At 43.7% G+C, this 21,209-nt stretch overlaps 1 protein-coding gene across 3 annotated transcripts in view; it reads right to left on the bottom strand.

The window, feature by feature from the left end:
* Positions 1-21,209, bottom strand: part of GALNT10 (polypeptide N-acetylgalactosaminyltransferase 10) — a 260,526-nt gene that overhangs the window by 91,555 nt on the left and 147,762 nt on the right. For all 3 annotated transcript variants that reach the window (XM_032477168.1, XM_032477167.1, XM_032477166.1), the window contains one exon: positions 19,504-19,642. In XM_032477168.1, coding sequence (XP_032333059.1) covers positions 19,504-19,613 — 110 coding nt within the window. In that variant the 5' untranslated portion in view covers positions 19,614-19,642. The remainder of the gene's footprint in view (positions 1-19,503; positions 19,643-21,209) is intronic.

Here is a 21,209-nt window from a genome sequence, read left to right as displayed (position 1 = left end):
CTTGGACATGTATCGAAAGCAAAATGGGTTGATGGATGGAGAAAGGGATGAATGCATATGTGATAAAATCATTAGAGGAAGGTCACCTGCAGAATATCAAAGGTGGCAACATGAGTGTTCCATGGGCAACTCTTTCCACTTTTCTGTATGTTTGATAATTTTCAGAAAGAACTGTTGGGAGGAGAACCAGATCAGGGTCCACCATCTGCCTAGCTTTAAGTTCTACTTTTGGTAGAGGAGCCAGAGGGAGCTGGAGGATGGGATGGGGCAGGAATGAACCCATGGTATCTGGCTGTGAGCCCAGTTCCAGCTGTGCGGACAGGATGCCCTTAATTCTGGCAGTCCAGGTTTGATGGACAGGTCAGTCTCTCTCTTTCCCCTTGGAACCCCTGGACTTCTTTCATGTCCCCTCTTGCTTGTCCATCTGGCTGGACTGCTTTGATCCAGGCCCCACACAGTCCTCCCCCACCCCTTCCCCCACCTCTCTAGCCCCTTTGATCATTTCAGCCAGCCTTCTGGGGGAGCCTTCTCCAACTTCATTATGTTGGGCCTTCACAAATAAACTAATGCACCTCTTCTTAAAAATCCCTTTCCCTTAGTTTGGCTGAGTCCTCTGTGGCCAAGAAAGACAGGCATTATCTAGTTGTCTACAAAAGTTCCTGCCTTCTATCCAATTTCACAGGACGCTCACTTGATCGAAGCAGGGTTTGGGGGGAGCAGTTAGCTGTAATAAATTGCCTGGAGTCCACGGGGTGAAATACAATAGAGCTATTACTCAGCAGAGGACCCTGGCTCCCCTGAATCCCAGGGCTGGGCCCCATAGCCTGCCGGCAGATACGCAAACAGCATCACATTCCAAGGCAAGTAGACAATGCCACAGTGGACTAAATTCATTTCTAATTTAATCCAATCGTGGAATTAAAGATTATTCAGAACTCAGATAAAAGCTCAGCTTGGATCACAGCCTTGAACATGTGCTTTTGCGGGGAAGGGTCTACTCTTTTTCTCCCTCCTATCCATCCACTCATTTATTTACTAAATAAACACAAAACAGGCACTTCGACTTTTGCCACGGGCACTAGTTATTAGTTTGGTTCCAGCTTAGTATTCTCTTTGCTTAAATAAAAAAATTGTCTGACATGCTGAAGTGAATCTCTCCAGTATCCAGCAGGGAACTTGGTTGCACAGACTCGCCCATAGGCCACCTTCCTGTTGGAAGCTCATGTGAAAAGCCCCATTTCTCCTCCTCATATTAGGCCTCAGGTCGCAGCAGACAGAGGGGGCCTGGGGAAGGCAGGGAGGAAGAGAGAAGGCCACCCCACCCCTAGTGATGCCCCCATCTTAGCTGTCCCCTTTAGGACCTGTCTGTGTGTTGTGTCTTAAGATCGCAACACTGGATGGCAGAGTACGCCCAGTCCTTTTGTGTGGGATAAACACGAAGCACCCCTTTGCCCAATGGCTTCAGAAAGGAGGCACAGAGAATGCTGTCTCCAGGAAGGGGAAACTAGGACACTGTTCCCAATTCAAAGAGGCTGGTTTTGGCTATGGCCAGACAGGAACAGCCTCCGCCTTCTCCCATTTCCTCGTGCCTGATGGCTTATAGAGCACGCTCTCCTGTCTCTTCTTGAAGCTGGACCAACCCCTGTGAAAGAGACGAGCCAGGGAGTGCTAGCCCCATTTCCACGTGAAAAATGGTGCCCAGAGAGGAAAGAGACTTGGGTCCAAGACTCCAATCTAGATAGTATTTACTTAAAATAACAGTATATACTTTTTTGATGATAAAAGTGATCATTGTTCAGTATGAAAGTCTGGAAAACTCAGAAAGGTTAAAAGACAATTGATAATGACAGCAACATCCTAACCCCGGGGGGATGACCTCTGTTAAACATCTAGCATATGTCTTCCTCTGTGCTCCCCTCTGAACATATATTTGTTTCTACAACATGGCATCCAGCACATGGATGTGGTGGCCCCCCAAGCTCTGTGGGATCCCAGATATAGCATGGCTTCCTCAGATGCTGGAAGAGCCCCTCTGGGGACAGGAGGGGGCAGAGCGATGCCTTCATAGGGTCAGAGCAGTGACACCATGATGCTTTGAGCACACAGCATCAATCTTGGTGCCCTCATGGCTCAGTATTTCTGGCCCCAGAAGACAACATAAAGGAAGAGGCACCTGCAGGGTTTCAAACCTTACGACTAAGACCTGAGTGAGAAACATCCCACCCCTCGCAGGAGCACCTCCCTTGTCATCTGGTTCAGTCTGACAAGGCCCAACCCATACAGGGCAACATTTAGTTAGACATGCACAGCGTGAGGACAAAGACCGGTCAGGGGTGTCCCTTGACACACTTTGAAATGGTGAAAAGGGCAGAAACAAAGTGAATGTCCATTAACGGGGAAAGATTAAATCAATGATGAGAACTTCAAACTATATGATACTGATAGGCAGTTCAAAAATGAGGAGGAAGATGACAATGATGATAACAGAATACATCTGTTGAGGATTTCCATTATGTCAGGCTGTGTTGTCAGCACTTTATATGCATTAAGCCATTTAATTGTCACAATGCTCTTAGGAGGTCAGAACTATCATTACTCCCATGACAACGGGGAGGAAATAAGGCAGAGAAGTCAAGTAACTTGCCTAAGGTTCAACAGCTGGTAAGGGCTGGAGCCTGGATTTAAACCCATCTGCACTGTATACACAAATATTTTTACAGGATAATGTACCAATGCTATTAAATGTACAAATAAAGAATGAATAGATAAAAAAGAAAAACTGAGGGAAGTAAGTAGAAGTCTGAAGTCCTGGCTTCTAGTTTCTGCTCTGACATGCAACATTCCAACCCCACCTTCTCAACGGACCCCCAGTTCCCCTTATGTCACTAGGGGAGCTGGACAATGGGCAAGTCTTGTGTGCTTGCTCTGTATTCTTCCTCCTTCCTTGGTTACAGCATCCTGATTTTCCTTGGGGAATCTCCCACCCTTCAATTACACAGGGTTTGGGGGAGGGCCTTGCCTTGCCTTAAGGGTGGGCAAGAGAGCCTGGTTCAGCCAATCAGAGCATCGCAGCTCCCCCACCACAGTGGTTGGTTCAGGGGTGGGCACTTGGAAATCAAGAGTAAATCTCTGCTGAGACAACAGGGAGAGAGGACAGCTATTTCCTGCTGAAACTGAACAGGGGTGGATAGAAGACTGGTCAGGCCCCCGTACAGACTGTTCCCTATCTTAAAACGAAGTGAGCATAGAAACTAACCAGCAGAGAGGTTCCTGCTGGCAACATTTAGGGATGTGGATGCAGCTATGGCTGGAATCAAGCCCTACCCCTGGTCTTTTCAGTGACGTGAGCCAATGCGTTGTCTTTTCTTTAATCAGTTTGAGTTAGGTTTCTGACACTCGTAACTATAAGAATCCTTGCCGATACAACTGCTTATAAATCTCTAAGCCCTTTCAGTCACATGAATCTGTTCTGGTCCTAAGGATGGCTTTTGAAGGACAGAGGCAGAAACTGTTCCCCAGGAGTCCCCCCTAGCCTGAAGGGGGCAGCCTCTCTCTTGCTGCAGGAAGAGAACTTGGCTCATTCACTGACCAGGAGAAAGGGCCTGGGCTGAGGGCTGCTGTTGGGGTGGGAGGCAGCGGGAGCTCTCATCTATGACTGAGCAGCCCCCAATTTAACATACCTTAAGGGTTCTGGCTCTTGGGCACAAAGGCAAGTCTAATATACCAGCCCTGAAGCTGTACCCTCAGGGCTTAATGCTGGAGCACTAGAATTAAAAAGCAAAGAAGTCAAAATCAAAGGCAAGCATTTCAAAAATCTTCTCTGAGTCAACTTTCAAATAGAACAACCCAATCATTTTGAAGGGAACTATAAAAAAGAATTTAATTCTCTCACCTGGGACAGTATCCACAGACCAAATTGAAATGCAAGTCAACTGAACAAACCCCATATTTTATGTGCCTAAGGGAGCAAGAGTGCTCTGGACCTGGGTTCAAATCCTGACTCTGCCACTCTGCAGCTGTGAGACCTGGAGTAGGTTTCCATCCCTTGTGGAGCCTTGGTTTCCTCATCTGTAAGTGGGGGTGGTAACACCATGAGAATGACAGGAGAACTAGGTGAGACTGTACACTTAAAACAGCCACGAGGAGGGAGGAGGAGCTAGCTCTGGCCTTGGAGATGGGTAAACGTGGAGGAGAACTCACAGCAAAGAGAATGGGGGCTTCAGTGAACCTCAGCATAAAACTCCTACCAGTACGAATGTGGACACTTAAACTGTGCTTGCTGATGTCTATTCAATGTTTGTTCTTATTTATCAGAAGTAGTTTGGCATTTTAGCACCTTCTCATGGAACCAAACCCAACATGCGCTCCTCCACCAAACATGACAATTTTGGATTTCCACTGACCAGATGGGGCTTGCTGGGAGCTGCTTTGTGTGTCTCAGGGGTGGCAGAAGTTAGGATCTTTTGGGGTTGAGGAACAAGGCAGAAGGCCAGCTGCTGCTCCCAGGTTGTATGCATAACTTCAACACGAAAAGCCAGTAAGAACCACTAAACATGAAGGTTGAAAGGGCCTGCATCTCACCTTGTTTGCAATCCTTGTTTTACAGATGAGGAAACTGAGGCCTATAATGGGGAGTGACCTTCCTGGGGTCACAGACTGAGATAGTAAACCCTATACAGCATGATACATTCAAATAGCTGGTACCTTTCAAGATGGGAACTGCAGGTGTGGTAAGGGAGGGGGGCAAGGGTTGAAGAGACCTTCAGATCTGGGTTCAAATCTCACCTTTGTCACTTAGCAGTGAGTCACTCTGGGAGGGTCACAGCCTCCCTAAGCCTCAGCTTGTACTTGGGTAAAATGGGGACATAACTCTTTCCTAGTAAGGCTGTCACACTGAATAAAAGCGAGACCATCTGGGAATGCATCTGGTACAGCATCTGGCTCAGAAATGTGAGTTTCCACCTCCCCAGGCCATAGGGTAAGTCATGCTCCAGCAAATGGTTGAAGTTCAAAATTTTGAAATTCTCCCCTCTCTATTTTCTATCAAGGACAGTCCCTTATAATACAACATTCTCAGAAAGACTTTGTCTTATGGGCTCTGGAGCCACCAAGAAGCTAAGTGGAAGTTATAAATAGCTCCAGGCTCTGGAACAAAAGGAAGAAACTGGGTCTTAGTGGGGAGAATGTGAAAAGCTCCTGCCCCTCCCATCCCCATCAGCCCTCCAGATGCAGATCTGGGGCCTCTCCTCACACATCTGAAGGCAAGGCTTCCCTCCACAGCTGGGGCTCTGCTGCCCAGCCCTTCTCTACCACTCTGCCCTTCTTTACCGCTCTGTGGGGGATGAGGCAGGCAGGGTTTCCCTTTAATGCAGTCTGGCTGGAATCAGAGGAGCCGGAAGATTAGTGTGACAACATGCGCCAAGGCTGACATCTTTATGAAGGTCATTTTCCATTCAGGGGAGGCTGTGCTGAGAGCCAGCTGCACCCACATGCTCCTCCCTCCTCTCAAGAGACAGCTAAGAGAATCACAAAAGTTATTAGTATTAACTAATGCAGTACCTCCCTGCACCGCAAGGTCACAAGGTCACCACTAGTTTCGTGCCCCCTAACCTGCACTTAGAGACTTCGGAGACAAGCAATATTGAAAGGATCTTGGTTCGTGCTGTCTTTGCCTCCCACTTTGAACTCACATTTTGGAAAGCCCTTTGTTCAGATCGGATCTAATTTTAAGGCAGGTGTAAAAAGAACAACAATAAAAAATAGTTTAAAGCACACAGCAAAATCCAAGTTTCTTCACACAGCTGTCCCACGTAATGAAATCGGCCCTCCTGCAGATATAACATGCGATGTATTCCATGTGCTGAAACTTTAAACACAAGCTGACGGCAGGAAGGAGCGACTCTGGTTAATCAATACAGTTACGTAAGGTCAAGATGCCTGGAATTATCGGCGGGAAATAACAACCATAAGGACCACACCTCCTATCCCAATTAGATGCCAGTTGCCAGGCCAACATCATAAGGAGGAAATGGGCTTTAATATTAAGATTCTTCACGATTCATGAAGGAGGAGAAAAGAAGAAACCAAAATGTAAAGAAACATGTTCACGGATGTCTTTGCCTCTGTTTCCAAAATGGAAAACAACCTGTATGCTCGTCAACAGAGAAATGGTTGAATTGATCAGGTTCTGATGTAATATTACAGAGCTATTAGAAATATCTTGGAAACGTGACCAGAGTATAAGTGAAAAAAGCTACTTGTGGAATAAAATACATGTAGTACAACCACATTTTTGTGGGGAGAAAAGCCCCCAAACCAAACACCCCAGACCCCTTGCTATGTCTATATATGATGCACAAGCAAAGGGAAAATCTACAGAACGCTAAGCTGCTCCCATTCGTCACCTGGGCAGACTTAGGGCTGGAGGTGGGTGGGTGGAGGGTACTACTGATTTCATCCCCCAAAAAAGGTTGGAGGAGACTTACAATCAGGGGGAGGTATGTTCTCTTTCATGTAACAGTGCTCCTAAACTGAGCAGCTTTGCTGGTTTTATCACGCTGCCCTTGATACCATCTTAATGAAGGGAGAGAACTGATAATTGCCTTTATCTTCCAGTCATTATCCTCTTTTCCCTAAAACCCTTTCAAGGCCAACACCACTTAAAATCAAACTCATCTCTGTAACCAAGTTTATCTAATGCAATTTATCTGCTCCCAGATAAGCACATGTTATTACCTCCAGCAGGGTGAGTGAGAGGCAACTTGTGTAGTCTCCGGGCTGTGACCATTTATCCAGCCAACCCTGCTTCACTGTGCCTGGTCCAAGAACCTTCATGCACAAAGGATTCAAGTTTAAGAACCTCTCCTTCCTTCCTGTGAGGAACTCTATGTGTGATGCAGCAGAAGGGACCCAGGGCTGGGATCCAGGTTTGAGTCTTCTTTGCCTTCCAGGGGCTGTGGGAACTGGAGCAAAGAACTCGGCTTCCCTGAGGTTCCGTGTGTGCTTCTGGAAAATGGAGCTGGTAATCCCCATAGATAACAACGATTTGTGGACTCGCAAAAGAGTCGTGATAGTGTTTTTGTAAATGAGAAGATGATGTTGAAACATATAAAGGAAAGAAAAATATCACACGAAACCTCAAAGTGGAACGATGAGTGGAGGCTGGTGGAGCGACGCCTGGCACACGTGCACTGGATAAATGGCAGGTGTAGTCACTGTTCATGGAGAACAGCATCCATTTTGAGAAGACTTAGAAAATGCACCTGTTCACAGAAATGATAAAAGAACACACACCACACAGCTGCTCATGTGGATGTCGAGTGGTTTTCCCCCAGCATAAGTTGGATGGGATATATGTCTATCTGATTTTTAGCTGACAGGCAGCCGTTTCTGCTTATAAGCCATTTATCTCTGTAATTTCAACCCAAAGGCTTAAACTCACTGAAATCTGTTCTTAAAATTACAGAAAAGAGGTCAATTTGAGAAATTATATTCTCAAAATGTAATGGCTGCCATTACATTTTAAGGCTTATGAGCACCTTTAAATCCCAATATTAGGTCTGATGGATCAATAACTGTTGTCGTGGAAGAAACACTATTGTTCAGAAAAAAGAAATTCAATTTTAGAGGCGAGCTGACTGAAGTTTCCTGAAGAAGCAGTGATGCGCCAAAGAAATCTGGAACTTTTCCTTTCCCAGCTCACAAATTGTTCAGGCTACAGTCCCTTTCCCTCCCTCCACCCCCACCCCGACCCCTCCCTACACAGCTGCCTTGCAAACAACCTGCCGAACTAGAGAGTTTACATCCTTCACATCCTGAGCATCTCTGGGGCACTAATCTTACACTCGAGCACTCCATTACAAAAGTGTCAAGTGAGCTTATTCCACTACACAAATCATGATAAAAAGGGTAAAAACTGCTAATATGTACTAAATATGTCTTCCAAGCCTGTCACTGTGGTACAGAGGGTCTGACACACCTCCCAGCACTGTGAGGGGCAGGGGAGGGGCGGGCCCAGATTCCAGCCACTGACTCCCATTGCAGGTGGCAGGAGGTGAGCGCTGCCCCCATCTTGACCTGGACGTGGCACGCAAACTGTCATCCTGCACACCACACCACAGACCACAGACAAGCTTTGGTCATTTTTAGATTTACTATCTGCTATGCCTCAGCCGTTTCTTGCTATTCAAGGAAAGCGAGTTAATTAAAACCACAATATAAAAACACAGCAACTCAGAAAAGAACCCCATCACCATTTCCATATTTTTATAACACAAATGGCATCATTTATTCAACTTCCAACTTGACATCGTCATTTGGATGTTTTAAGAACATCTTAACCTTGACTGAAATACCAGTCGCATTTTCCCCCTGAGCCCACTCTTTCCAAAGTCTTTGTTTCTGCAAATGGCAGCTCCATCTCCCCAGCTGCCCTGGCCAAAAAACTTGGTGTTATCCTTGACTCCTCTTTTTCTCACATCCATACTGTCTGTAAGTACATTCTGTTGTCTCCATCTTCAAATTATATCTAGAATGTGGTCACTGCTACTCCCACCATGGTCTGAGTCACTGTCACTGTATTATACCCCTAACTAGTCTCTACCCTTGGCTGCCTACAGTCTCCTCTTAACATAGCAACCAAAGAGAGCCTTTGCAAATGAAAATCCGATCATGCGGTTCTCTGCTCAAACCCTCTAAGGCTTCCCATCTTACTCACTTTGGTAAAAGCAAAAGCCCCACCGTGACCCTGACACCTCTCCAGCCTTGTTTCTCATCCCTCTCCTTCTGACTCACCGAGTACCACAGCCAAGCATGATGGTCTAAGAGCCTTTGTACCTATTTCCTCTGCCTGCAGGACTCTTCCCCCAGTTAACTGCCCTGCTAGGCCCCTCACTTCTACATTTCTCTGTTCATACGTCCTTTTATCAGCAAGATCTTCCCTGACCACTGTAATAAATACATCTCATTCCCATGAGATGTATTTCTACCTCTTACTCTGCTTTTCCCAACATCACTGGAAAATTAACATGCTCATTTGTTTGTTTATGACCTCCCATGCCCAGTAGAATGTAAGCTCCACGAAGAAGGAAATTCTGCCTATCTTGTTTACCACTGTTTCCTCAGAGACTAGGCTACACAGTAAGCATGTATGGTAGGCACGCAATAGATATTTGCTTAACTCATGAATGAATGACTTGCAAACAGTTTCAAGTGACAGGCTTGAGACCTCTTCAAGGCAGGGACTGATCCTTGATCATTTTAGTATAAATGAGTAGGGGCAGGCTGCATTTTAGGTGAGCTACAGATTGGGGAACGGAGTGAGAAAGGAGCCCCTGACACACACACAGTTACCTTAGATTTAATTCCTGATTTAATTAGCTCTGGATACATCCATGAGGTGTCCATGCAGCAGGAGCCCAAGAACGCAGGCAGCAGCACTGCCAACAGCTTCCCCTGGTCCCCAGGGTCCCATGAATGCACAACTGTTGATGCTGTCTGGCAGGAAAGCTCAGTTCTTTCACATTCCTAGCTCACACTTACATCATCATTCCGGAAGATTCCCCTGCTGTCTCTGCGAATATTTATAAACACCAGGCTTTCCTGATTCTCAAGCCTACAGCATCACCAAGGCCATGTTATCATGGGAGGAAAGTGGTGGTCCCTGAATAGGACCTCAGCTGCTAGCTCTCCTGGGTCCAGGGAGCCACTTCCCCTCAGTGCTTTCCCTCCTCTGACTCTCTACCCTTTATCCCGATATTTTAGATACTGCAATGATTGTCAAATATGGTAACAAATCCATTTCCAACTGGATCCTATTATACCTAATAGTTTTTTGATGAGGTCTTTAGGGTTTTCTATATATAAGAATCATGTCATATGCATATAGGGACAGTTTTACTTCTTCCTTTCCATTTGGATGTTTTTCATTTCTTTTCTTGCCTAACTGCTCTGTCTAGGACTTCCAATACTATGTTGAATAAGAGTGGCAAGAGGGGGCATCCTTGTCTTGTTCCTGATTTTAGAGAGGTAGCTTTTAATTTTTCATTATTATGATATTGTTGTGCATTTGTCATTTATGCCTTATTATTTTGCGGTATGTCCCTTCTATACCCACTTTATTGGGTTTTTATCACAAATAGGTCTTGGATCTTGTCAAGCGTTTTTTCTGCATCTATTGAGATGACCATATGGTTTTTATCCTTCATTTTGTTAATGTGGCGTATCACATTGATTGATTTGTGGGTGGTGAACCGCCCCTGCATCCCTGGAGTAAATCCCATTTGATCATGGTGTACGATCCTTTTGATGTATTGTTGAATTGGCTTTACTATGTTGAGGATTTTTGTGTCTACGATCATCAGAGATACTGGCCTGTAATCTTCTTTTTTCTTCTTCTTTTTTTTTTTTTTTGTGTTGTCTTTGTCTGGTTTTAGTATTAGGATGATGTTTGCCTCATAAAATGAGTGAGGAAGTGTTCAGTCCTCTATAATTTTTTGGAATAGTTTGAGAAAGATAAGTATTAAATTTTCTTTGTGTGTTTGGTAGAATTCACCTGGGAAGTCATCTGGTCTAACGGGACTCTTCACAACTCTGCCCAGGACATACCTGTGTGACTTTGGCCATAGGTCACTTTTTACCCTTTGATGATTCTATTTTGTTTATCTGAAAAAAAAAACTGAAAGATGATGATGATGAAATAATAGCCTGTCCAACATGTTCATAGGTTGTAATATTCTTTCCTTGTAATATCTTTGTCTGGTTTTGGTATCAGTGTAATACTGGCTTCACAATGAGTTGGAAAGTACTCCATCCTCTTTAATTTTTTGGAAGAGTTGCATAAAATTTGTCTTATTTCTTAATTTTTTTGTAGAATTCACTGAGGAACCTATTTGGGCCTGGAGTTTTCTTTGGGGGAAAGTTCTTAATACAATTTCAATTTCTTTACCAGATACAGGGCTATTTCAATGAATCATTTCTTCTTGAGCAAGCTGTGGTAGTTTGTGTCTTTCAAGGAATTTGTCATTTCATCTATGTTGTTGAATTTATAGGCATAATGCTGTTCAAAGTATCACTTCAGTATTCTCCTAACAGTTATAGAATCTGTGGCTATGTCACCTCTCCCATTCTTGATTTTGGTAACTTGTGTCTTCTCTCTTTTTTTCCATTTATCAGCCTGGTTAGATGTCAATTTAATTGACCATCTCAAAGAGCCAGCTTTTGGGTCTATTGATTTTTCTCGATTGGTTTTCCATTCTCTATTTCATTGATCTTTGCTTTCATCTTTTAAAAAATTTCCTTTCTTCTGTTTATTTTGGGTTAACTTACTCTTCTTTTTCTAGTTTCTTAAAGTAGAAGCTGACGTCATTAATTTGAGACCATTCTTCTCCAATATATGCATTTAATGTTAAACATTTCCCCTTACATACTGCTTTAGTGACATCCCATAAATTCTGATATATTGTTTCCATTATTTTTCAGTTCAAAATACTTTCTAATTTTCCTTTCGATTTCTTCTTTTACTCATCTGTTATTCCTAAGTGAGTTACATAGTTTCCAAACATTTGGAAATTTTAAGAGACTGTTTTGTGTTTGGTTTCCAAATTTCACTATGGTCACAGAACATAATTTGTATCACTTGAATCTTTTTAAATTTATGGAGATTTGTTTTCTGGCCCAGAATATGGTTTATTTTGGTAAATGTTCTGTACAGACTAGAAAGGACTGTATATTCTGCTGTTATTCAGCGAACTGTTCCATAAATGTCAATTAGGTCACACTGGTTGACAATGCTGTTCAAGTCTACTATATCCTTGCTGATTTTCTGTCTACTTGTTATTATTGAGAGAGAAGTGTTCAAATTTCGTAACTGTGGCTATGTCTATTTCTCCTTGCAGTTCTATGACTTTTTGCTTCATGTATTTTGAGATGCTCTTATTAGGTGCTTAAACATTTAGGATTGCTATGTCCTCTTGATGAATGATCCCTTTATTACTATGAAATAACCTTCTTTATCCCTTGTAATAGTCCTTGCTCTGAAATTTATTTTGACTGATATTAATATATACCCACCTCAGCTTTCTTTTGACTAGTATTAGCATAATAGATCTCTTCTATCCTTTCAATTTTGATTTATTTGTATCTTTATCTTACAGTGTTTCTGGGCAGAGGTAGTATGTAGTTGGATCTTTCTTTCTTGTCTAATCTGACAGTCTGCTTTTTCACTGAAATAATTAGTGCGATTATTTAATGTGATTATTGATACTGTTAGGTTATAGTCCATTATCTTAGTACTTGCTTTCAATTTTTCCTTTCTGATCTTTGTCCTTTTTCTCTCGAATCTTTTTAAATTTAAATTTCTCTTTTTTCTGCCTTCTTTTGGATTAACTGAATATTTTTCATGATTCCATTTTATCTCCTTTGTTGGCTTACTAACTACAACTTTTTGTTTTGTTATTTTAGTGTTTATTATATACACTTTAAAAAAGTCTACTTTTGGGGGAGGAGGGTATATAGCTCAGTGGTAGAGTGTCTGCTTAGCATGTGTTAGGTCCTGGGTTCAATCCCTAGTATCTCCATTAAAAATGAAAAAATAAATAAACCTAGTGACCCCCCCTACAATAAAAGTGGAAAAAAAAAGTCTACTTTCAAATGATGTTACACCATCTCATAAGTAGTATGGAGAACCTTACAATAGCATATTAGCTTCTCTCCCCTCTAACCTTTATGGTGGGATCCATTTTATTTTTTAACCTGCACTTTAAACACAATAATGTGTTATTATTTTTGGTTACACAGTCAGATATCTTTTTAAAAGATTTAAACAGTAAGAAAAAGTAATATATATTTATCCACATAGGTACTATTTCCAGCAATCTTCATTCTTGTAGTTTCACGTAGTACATGACTGCTGTGATGAATTCTTTCAGCTTTGTTTTGTGTGTGTCTGAAAAGTGTTTTGCCTTTATTTTTATAAGCTATTTTCATTCGGTATAGAATTTCAGCTTGCTAGAGATTTTACTTTCAGAACTTTAAAAACGTTGCTATGCTGTGCTTTTGCTTGCGTTATTTCCAACGAAAATTCTGCCATCTTCATCTTTCGTCTTGTCTATAAGATGTTTTATTTCTATGGCTGTTTAAAGTTTTTTCTTCTTTACTGCTGGTTTTTAGTAATTTTATGATGATGTGTCTTGGTGTTGTTTCATTCATGTTTCTTGAGACTGGGTTTCACTGAGCTTCTTAGATCTGTGATTCTATAGCTGTCATTCAGTTTGGAAAACTTTTGGCTATTACTTCCCTTCCCTCCTTCATGGACTCCAATTATGTGAATATTCAACTGTTTAGTGTTATTAACATTTATTAATGCTCTCATCATTTAAAAAATGCTTTTTCTCCCTTTTTTAGTCTAAGTAACTTCTTTTCTTCAGGTTCACTAACTTTTTTTTCTGCAACGCCTATTCTGCCATTGATTTCATATATGTATTTTTCATCTCAGACATTGCTGGTTTCATTTCTAGAATATGGGCCTTTTTATATCTTTCTAACTTTTTAAATGCACAGAATATAGTTAGAATAACTATTTTAGTGTCCTCTGCTTACTCTAAAATCTGTGTCCACTTTGGGTTGGTTTTCTTTATTTTCCTCATTATGGGCCATCTTTCTGTGTTTATTTGCATGTCTGATAATCTTTGATCAGATTTTACCTTGGTTGGTGCTGAAATTTTTTTTTATAAATATTCTCGAGCTTTGTCCTGGGATGCAGTTAAGTTACTTGGAAACAGTAGATTCTTTTGGGTCATAATTTATGCTTTTTTAGACTCGTCCAGAGCACTGCTGAGCCTAGGGCTAATTAGTCCCCACTAAGGCAAAACTCTTCCAAGTGTACCACCCAATTCTCCATGAGTTACAAATTACAAGATTCTTCCAGCTGGAGTGGTGGCAAGAGGCACAACTCTCAGCCCTGTGTGAGAGCTAGGTGCCCTTCTCGCTAATCCCTTCAGGTGACCCCTTTCCCAGCTCTCCTCACACTCACCAGTAATCTGCTCAGTATTCAAGAGGACCCTCTGTAGATCTCTGTGGCTCAATCTCTGTGCAAGTCTTTCCTCCCCAGTACCTTGCCCTCTGAACCCTAGCCTCTTCGGTCCCCCTGGACTCTCAGCTCCACCTCTTTAACTCAGGAGGTCCTCGGGGCTCTACGGGGGGGCCTCCATGCACCACAGCTTGGAAACTCTTTTGAGGAATAACCTGGGGGCACTTGTAGGGCTCATTCATTTGTCTCCTATCTCTTAGGGATTACTGTCCTTCATTGCCAATGCCCGCTGTTTTAATTTCATTTATTTTGCTTTTTGTTTTCTTTTGGTTGTTCCAGGCAGGCAGGTCAATCTGGTCCTTATCATATCTTGGCTCCTAAATGGAATTTTTTATGTCAATGTGTACATTCATATTGGGGCACTACTATTCTTACTACTACCACTATTACTACTACTACTACAAATGTGGTTGACTTTAACTTCCTGTGCTGGCAAGTTATCATTTTTTTCAGAGTGTATATTTAATAAATGTTTGTCAAAGGTAACAGGCTCTAACTGCCTCCCTTGCTGCCTTTGTAACCTGTTGGAGATATAAAGGCACTCAATAGAGTACTGGACAATTATAATAATTTGAGCTTACAAATTCTTTTGAGAAAATTGTGCACATTTCATAAACTAACCATGTTAATTTAACAAAAAGGAAAAAAAGCAAAAGGGAGCATGGAACCAGGAATCTGGTGGACTTGGGCCTTTAATTGCAACAGAGTCCATTCAGGTTCATTCATTACTGGAAGCTCTACTCGTGGACTGCAGGAAGCAGGTCAGGGTTATAGACCACTTTCAGCTCCACCATGGACAATCTTTGCCTGGAAGAAGCTCATCACCCAACAGAGGGGTCTGGCCAGGACCCTTCCGACTAGGGCCACGTCCAGTAGTTGGGGCTCCACTGCCATCAGCTCTGTGCCCTGGAGGGCACAAGCAGCCCAGCAGGGCCCCCCGCCCTCCGCCACCGGGGGGCAGAGAAGAAAAGTGGGCCAGCCGACCAGCCATCCTCTGTTCCTGCTCCCTTGGCAGGAGGTGCAGAGGGCAGGCCGCTCAGAGCCAGCTGGCTGCCTCCCACACACAAGCCCAGGGAGTAGGGCAGGACCACCTAATTTCCATTCTCTGTTGCTGCACGATCCCAGCTGCAGCTTCTGGTGGGAGCAAATGCAGCGGGCACAAACAGCCCCTCAGTGCTGTTCTTGACATGCCGTTGCCAAAATTCAGTCTGAAGGAGTGTAAGGCAAACGTCAACCTCAGCTCCTGCTGGAGAAGTTGTTTAAGCTACAAGAAAGCGGAGGGAGTGAGCGGCCTGACTGCTCTAATTTCCTCACACATTTCTGCTGTCAAACTGCAGGCAAGATCTCCCTACCCCCACTTCCCCTATTAAAAAAGAAAAGCTCTTCAAGACATCTGTCAACTTATTTATGAAAAGTCAGCTCCACAATGGGATTTTTAAAAGGGGGTTGTTAGGAGTGCTGGGTTTAGCAATGTCTTTCACCATAACTTAGACACTGGCTGGGTGGGCGGGCTGGTAATAGAGGAGCCTTGGGCTCAGTTCACATCCACCTTGAATAGGGCTTCCTCCCTTTAAACCAAGACCCTGAACCTCTATGCCAGGCTGATGAAGTCTTTGGTCACTTCTCAGAGCAATGTTTACAGTGAAGAAAAGAAAATATATAAGATTGTAAAGGAAACCAATTAGACTGAAATACAGTCACCAAAAGGATAAAAAATGTGAAATATAGCCATTCATGTGCTTCTTTATTAACACATTAAACGACAAGATCAAGTGGTAGTTCTAAAAACTACTTTCATCCCGAAGCAGTGATGAGTACCGGTGACATTTCAGGGTATCTGCAAAGTGATGAGAAAGTAAATGATTCCTTCTGGAGACAACATCACAGGTGCTTCGCTGCCTACCTTCATAACTGAAGGGAACACCAGATTTCTGTTAGAGGTTAATGAAAAGAGAAAATGCAATGTTCTTTTCATCCAGGTTTACAGACCCTCCTGAATTCTAGTCACAGACCTATCTGTGGGCCCTAGGACTCCTTGATTAAGAAGACCTTTCAGAACGCTTGCATGCTGTTGATGGGAATGTAAGTTGGTTCAGCTACTATGGAAAACAATATTGAGGATACCTTCAGAAAGTTAAAAATAGAACTAACATCCAAAAATAAAAAAAAGATCTTTTTCTGGGCTGTCAGGAGAGAGCACTGCAGTGGGAGACAAAGGGGCCAGTCCCCATCCTGGCTCCACTTCTAATAGCTGGGAGACTCACCCCTTAACTGGTAAGCCAAAGAAAGTGCAAAGTCTTGCCTAGTTCACCACTTGCAATGTCTTCCCACATGGGCTGGTGCAGGGTGGGGGTATCCCCTGGGGTTCCAAAGCACCCTGTGCCTAATCCTGTCACTACTTCTCACCTGTGGTGCAATGACCTGCTTCTGCCATTAGCCCCCGCCTCTCGCCCAAGGCGGCAGTAATAGCTCATTTATCACTGTGATCCTGGTGTTATGCACAGGGCTGGGCACTCAGACAATTAATACACATTTACTGAATGAACAGATGAATGAATGGATGAAAACTTCTCTCATTGTAAAAATATTCCTTATTTCACACCAGCAGTTCTCAACCCTGGTTATATGTGAGAATCGCTTTCTCAGGTTTTGGAAAATCCTGAGACCCAGGTGATACCTCCAGAGATTCAGACCCAGAGGTCAGGGGTGGGAGCCCAGGCTTTGTATTTATTTTTAAAACCACACCAGGTACAGCCAGAGTTGAGAGCCCACAGAACCACAGCATAGCAGCTGAGTTACAGTATAATGCCCCCAGATGAACTTCTTTCCTAGACTTAGAAAGATGAAATTAGTGCAGAATTCTGAACTCTACAGGGGCTAAACATATAAATTGAGTTTCTGACCCTCAGAGTCAGGTCACAGTTCTGAATCTGGCAACATCAGTAATATATGAACTACATTCTGAGACTTAGATGAGAAAACCTCAGGCTTGACAGTGAAGGCTATGAAACAGATTGCAATCCCCCGCTGCCCCTCCCGGACCCCGGGCTAGCCCTGCAAGGCTCCTTGCTCCCTCCCATCACTGCAAGAAATCCTTATAAACAGGGCCAAGTCCTGGGCAAGCAGCACATCTTTTGAGTAGGGATTCCTAGCTGTGTGGCTTCCTCACATACAAATTGAAGAGGATAAGTATTGTTGCAGGAACCGAAAGATGAAAGGAGACAGAAGGCATTTTGCAAGCAGCCAAACATGTTACCACGGCTCTTTATTATTACATTCTACCAACTGAGTTCTTTGGACGAAAAGACCTTGTGACTTACAGATTCTAGGTCAGACGCCCTGCGTTCAATATTCTGGCGCCACCTTTTACCAGTTGTGTCATCTAATGGAAATTATTTTACCTTTTTTGTGCCTCAACTCCTGATCTGGAAAACGGTGATAATAAAAGGACCTACCTCATAGGGTTTTGGGAAGGTTTGGCCGAGTTAACACACGTAAAGTACCCAGAACATTGGTTCTGAAACTTAACCTTTGCATCAGAATCACCTGGGGGGCTTGTTAAGTCACTGACTGCAGGACCCCTCCCGGGAGCTTTTGATTCAGTAGCCTTGGATGGGGATCTAGGAATCTGCCCTGAGGCGGGAAGCCCCATAAAAAGAGCGGCAGGACCCCTAGGCAGAGCCGCTGCTTTCTTAGTACCGTCGGGTTCCCTGGTCCAGAGGCTCTATCTCACTTTATGCTTCTAAAGCGGCTATCTTACACCTAGAATTCTATTGGTTCCCTGAGTTCACTTCTGATTGGTTATTTCCTTCACTCCTGATTGGTTACTACTCTCACTCCTGATTGGTTATTACTCTCACTCCTGATTGGTTATTACTCTCACTTCTGATTGGTCCACTTCCCTAACTTCTGATTGGTCCATTTGTAGTACTTCATTTGCATGGAGCTCACTCCTGATTGGTCTATTTCTACAAAGCTTATTCCTGGTTAGTCAACTTCTGTTGTACTTTATTTGTATACGATGTTGCAAAAACTGGCAGCCTATAAAAGGCCTGTGTAAACCTACAACAGATGGGGTCCAGAGCTTAACGTGTGTTAAGTCCTTTGGGCTCGCTGGGCCCAAACCTGAGTTCTCCAACTCTCCGAGTGCTGCTTGGTCTCTCGTCTGGATCCAGGTTGCTGTCACAACTGAGCTGTAACACCAAGCTGTAACACATTTTTCCGCAACAGCATGTCTAACAAGCTCTTAGGTAATGCTGCTGCTGCCGCCGATCTGGGAACCACACTTTGGGAACCACTGGCTTAGAACAATGCCTGGCATACAGTAAGCACTTATTAAGTGTGGGCTGTTATCATCTTTTCCTAGGCGCTACTTTCTAGTCCCTGAGCACACCACTTTATGCTCCAGTGCTACTCAGTACGGCCTTCATGTAGATGCAACTTGGAAATCTTTTGCTTGCAGTGGTTTCCAAAGTGTGGACCCAAGATAAGCCCCAGGAGCAATCACGTGGGAACTTACTTATAATGCGAGTTCTTGGGCCTCAACCTAGATCTATAAAATCAGAAATTACGGGGGTGAGGTTCAATAACCCATTTTCTAACTAACAGCCCTCCAAATGACTCTAATGCACATCAACTTTCAGACATACCACTCTACTAGAAAACCCCCATGACCACCACCATATCTCTATTGAAAATGGGAGGCAGGATGGCTTAAGATCCAGTGTATAGATTTTGGTTGAGCTGGAGCCCAGTAACTGGCTCAGCTTCTTAGCTGCTGTGTGGCCTTACTTGAGTTTTAACGCTTCTTTACGCCTCAGTTTCCTTATCTGTAAAAATGGGCATCATCCTCAAACCTACCTCACAGGAACCTGAGATGATGCAAACGAAGAGCTTGGCACATGCCACTTGTCACAAAAGTCGGGTGCCACTGTTATCTTTATAATCACTGTGATGTATCCTTTCTCAAAATGATTTGAGCTAGCTTATAAGAAAGGCATAGATATATAGGTACACAGGAGAGCTAAAATAAAAATTAATAATAAAAAGAAAAATGTCACACACAGAAGGTGGAGAGGTTGAGGGGGAGGCATGGCTGAAACCATTACTGCAACTGTCTTGCCAAGTGAGGTCTGGACTCCTCTGTGGGCCAGAGCAAAAAGCGGAAATACACAGGTCACGGTTCCCACTGCTTGGAAAGTAGGAGACCAGCTCTTCTGGGAAAATGATATTCTCTCTGCCACACCAGCTCTGAATTCTAGGAGAACCTGATCACACAAAGCTTTGCACAAAGGCCCTGGGTGACAGGAGGGACTCCCCTCCAGCAGCGCTTTATGTACCTGTTTCTTTAATTAATTCTCAACAAGAGCTAAGGGCAAAGTCCTTAGATCCCAGAAGATCAGAGGTGTTACACTCACTTTGGGTGCCGAATATCAGGCAGCGAGCGATTCAGGGAGATTTTATCGCTGACGTAAATGTTAAATCCATTTTCTCGGTATGCCTGATCCACTCTCTCAGCATCAGTCATGGGGTAGGGCTTCCCTTGTTCTCCATTTCCTAGGAGCAAAGAGCAAAGTCAGTGTTGATGGAGTGGGGAAGGGAAGATGAAAAATATGGTTAAACCATGGAGATAAAACTTCACACTTGATACAGAGTGTTCCTCCAGGTTTTGCAGGGAAAAGTGCAAAGAGAGGAGGGGAAGGAGCATGGACTTAGCCGTGGCCGTGTCATGCGATTCAGCCCTGGTCTCACGTCATCTCCACACACGCTGTCAGGTGGACATGCGAGTCCTCATACCACAGACAGATAAACTGGGACCCAGGAAAGTAATAAAAACTAGGTCTCTGGGTTCCAAAGGCCACCCTTCCCCGAGTCTGCCAAGAGCCCCAACCATGCCTGAGCCTCAAGTCTGATCACCTGGACAAGAAGGCAGGTCTCTTGCATTTGAGCTGATCAACCTTGAGCCAGTAACACTACCTCTCTGAACCGCAGCTTGCTCCCATCTGGTACCCACACCATGCTGAGAAAGTCAAATGAGAGAATGTGTACATAAAAGCTTTTTGTAAATGATAAACCTTCTTAAGGATGTGAGGAAATATTATGGTGACTCTTTGAGGCAAGGGCAAACTTTACAAGTCAATCAAAATGGCCACAAATGATAAAGATGCTTTGATTTTTTTCAGCCAGCAAACAAATTAAGATCTGCTTTGCTTAGGCCTGGGTTGTCTGAAAAGTGTTGCTTTGAATTATGGGTCTGGGTGGATCCAGGGCTAGCTTTCCTCTCTCTGCACAATCCCTCTGGGGAAAGAGTCCCTGAAGCTGCAGGAAATTATCCTCTGGGTTCCCAGGGTGCAGATGGTGAGGGGGATGGCCACACCAATCCTGCAATAACAGCTCACGCATCAGCCATTGGCGAGGGTCTGGAAGAAATGGTAATAAAATCAGCTGATTAAAAACCACCTCATCTTCTAGAGCTTGTGGCCTGAGCAACACCCCGTTGACTTTGCAAAGTAAATATTGACCACATCAGCTTGATGGGAAGGGGCAAGCTGAGAGGCAGAGCCCGGGGCTGTGTCTACTCCCACACAGCCAGACAGGGAGAGGACTCCGCTGCCTCTAACTTGCATTGCTCCGTGATAAGACACTACTGGCTAGTGCCCAGCCCAGGCTTAGCAAGGGATACAAATGCAGCAAGCAGAAAAAGAAGAGCAGAAGCATCTGCTTGGGCCACGAGGGGCGCTTCAAGAAGGCAGCACTGGGGAGTGATTCAGAGTTCAGGCCCGGAGCTAGGTGAGTGGAGTGCAAAGCCCCGCCCTGTTGCTCCCAGCAGTGTCGTATTGGGCATACCTTTATCCTCTCTGCGTCTTGGGTTTTGCCCTTTGTATTCATTGGAATGAGAAGCTTCAGTGTGATGATTAAGGAGGGAACACCAGGCATGATGCTGGGCACACAGTTAGTGCTCAACACATGCTGGTTATTGTTATTCTTATTTTTTTTCATGTTTAAAAACACTTTTATTATTAAGTTATACTTGGCATACAATATTATATTAGCTTCAGGTGTACAACATAATGGTTTGATATTTTTATACATTATGAAATAATCACAATACATCTAGTTACCA

Source organism: Camelus ferus, chromosome 3 (assembly GCF_009834535.1).
Source record: "Camelus ferus isolate YT-003-E chromosome 3, BCGSAC_Cfer_1.0, whole genome shotgun sequence".
NCBI classification, from domain to species: Eukaryota; Metazoa; Chordata; class Mammalia; order Artiodactyla; family Camelidae; genus Camelus; species Camelus ferus.
This window is presented reverse-complemented; position numbering and strand designations above follow the sequence as displayed.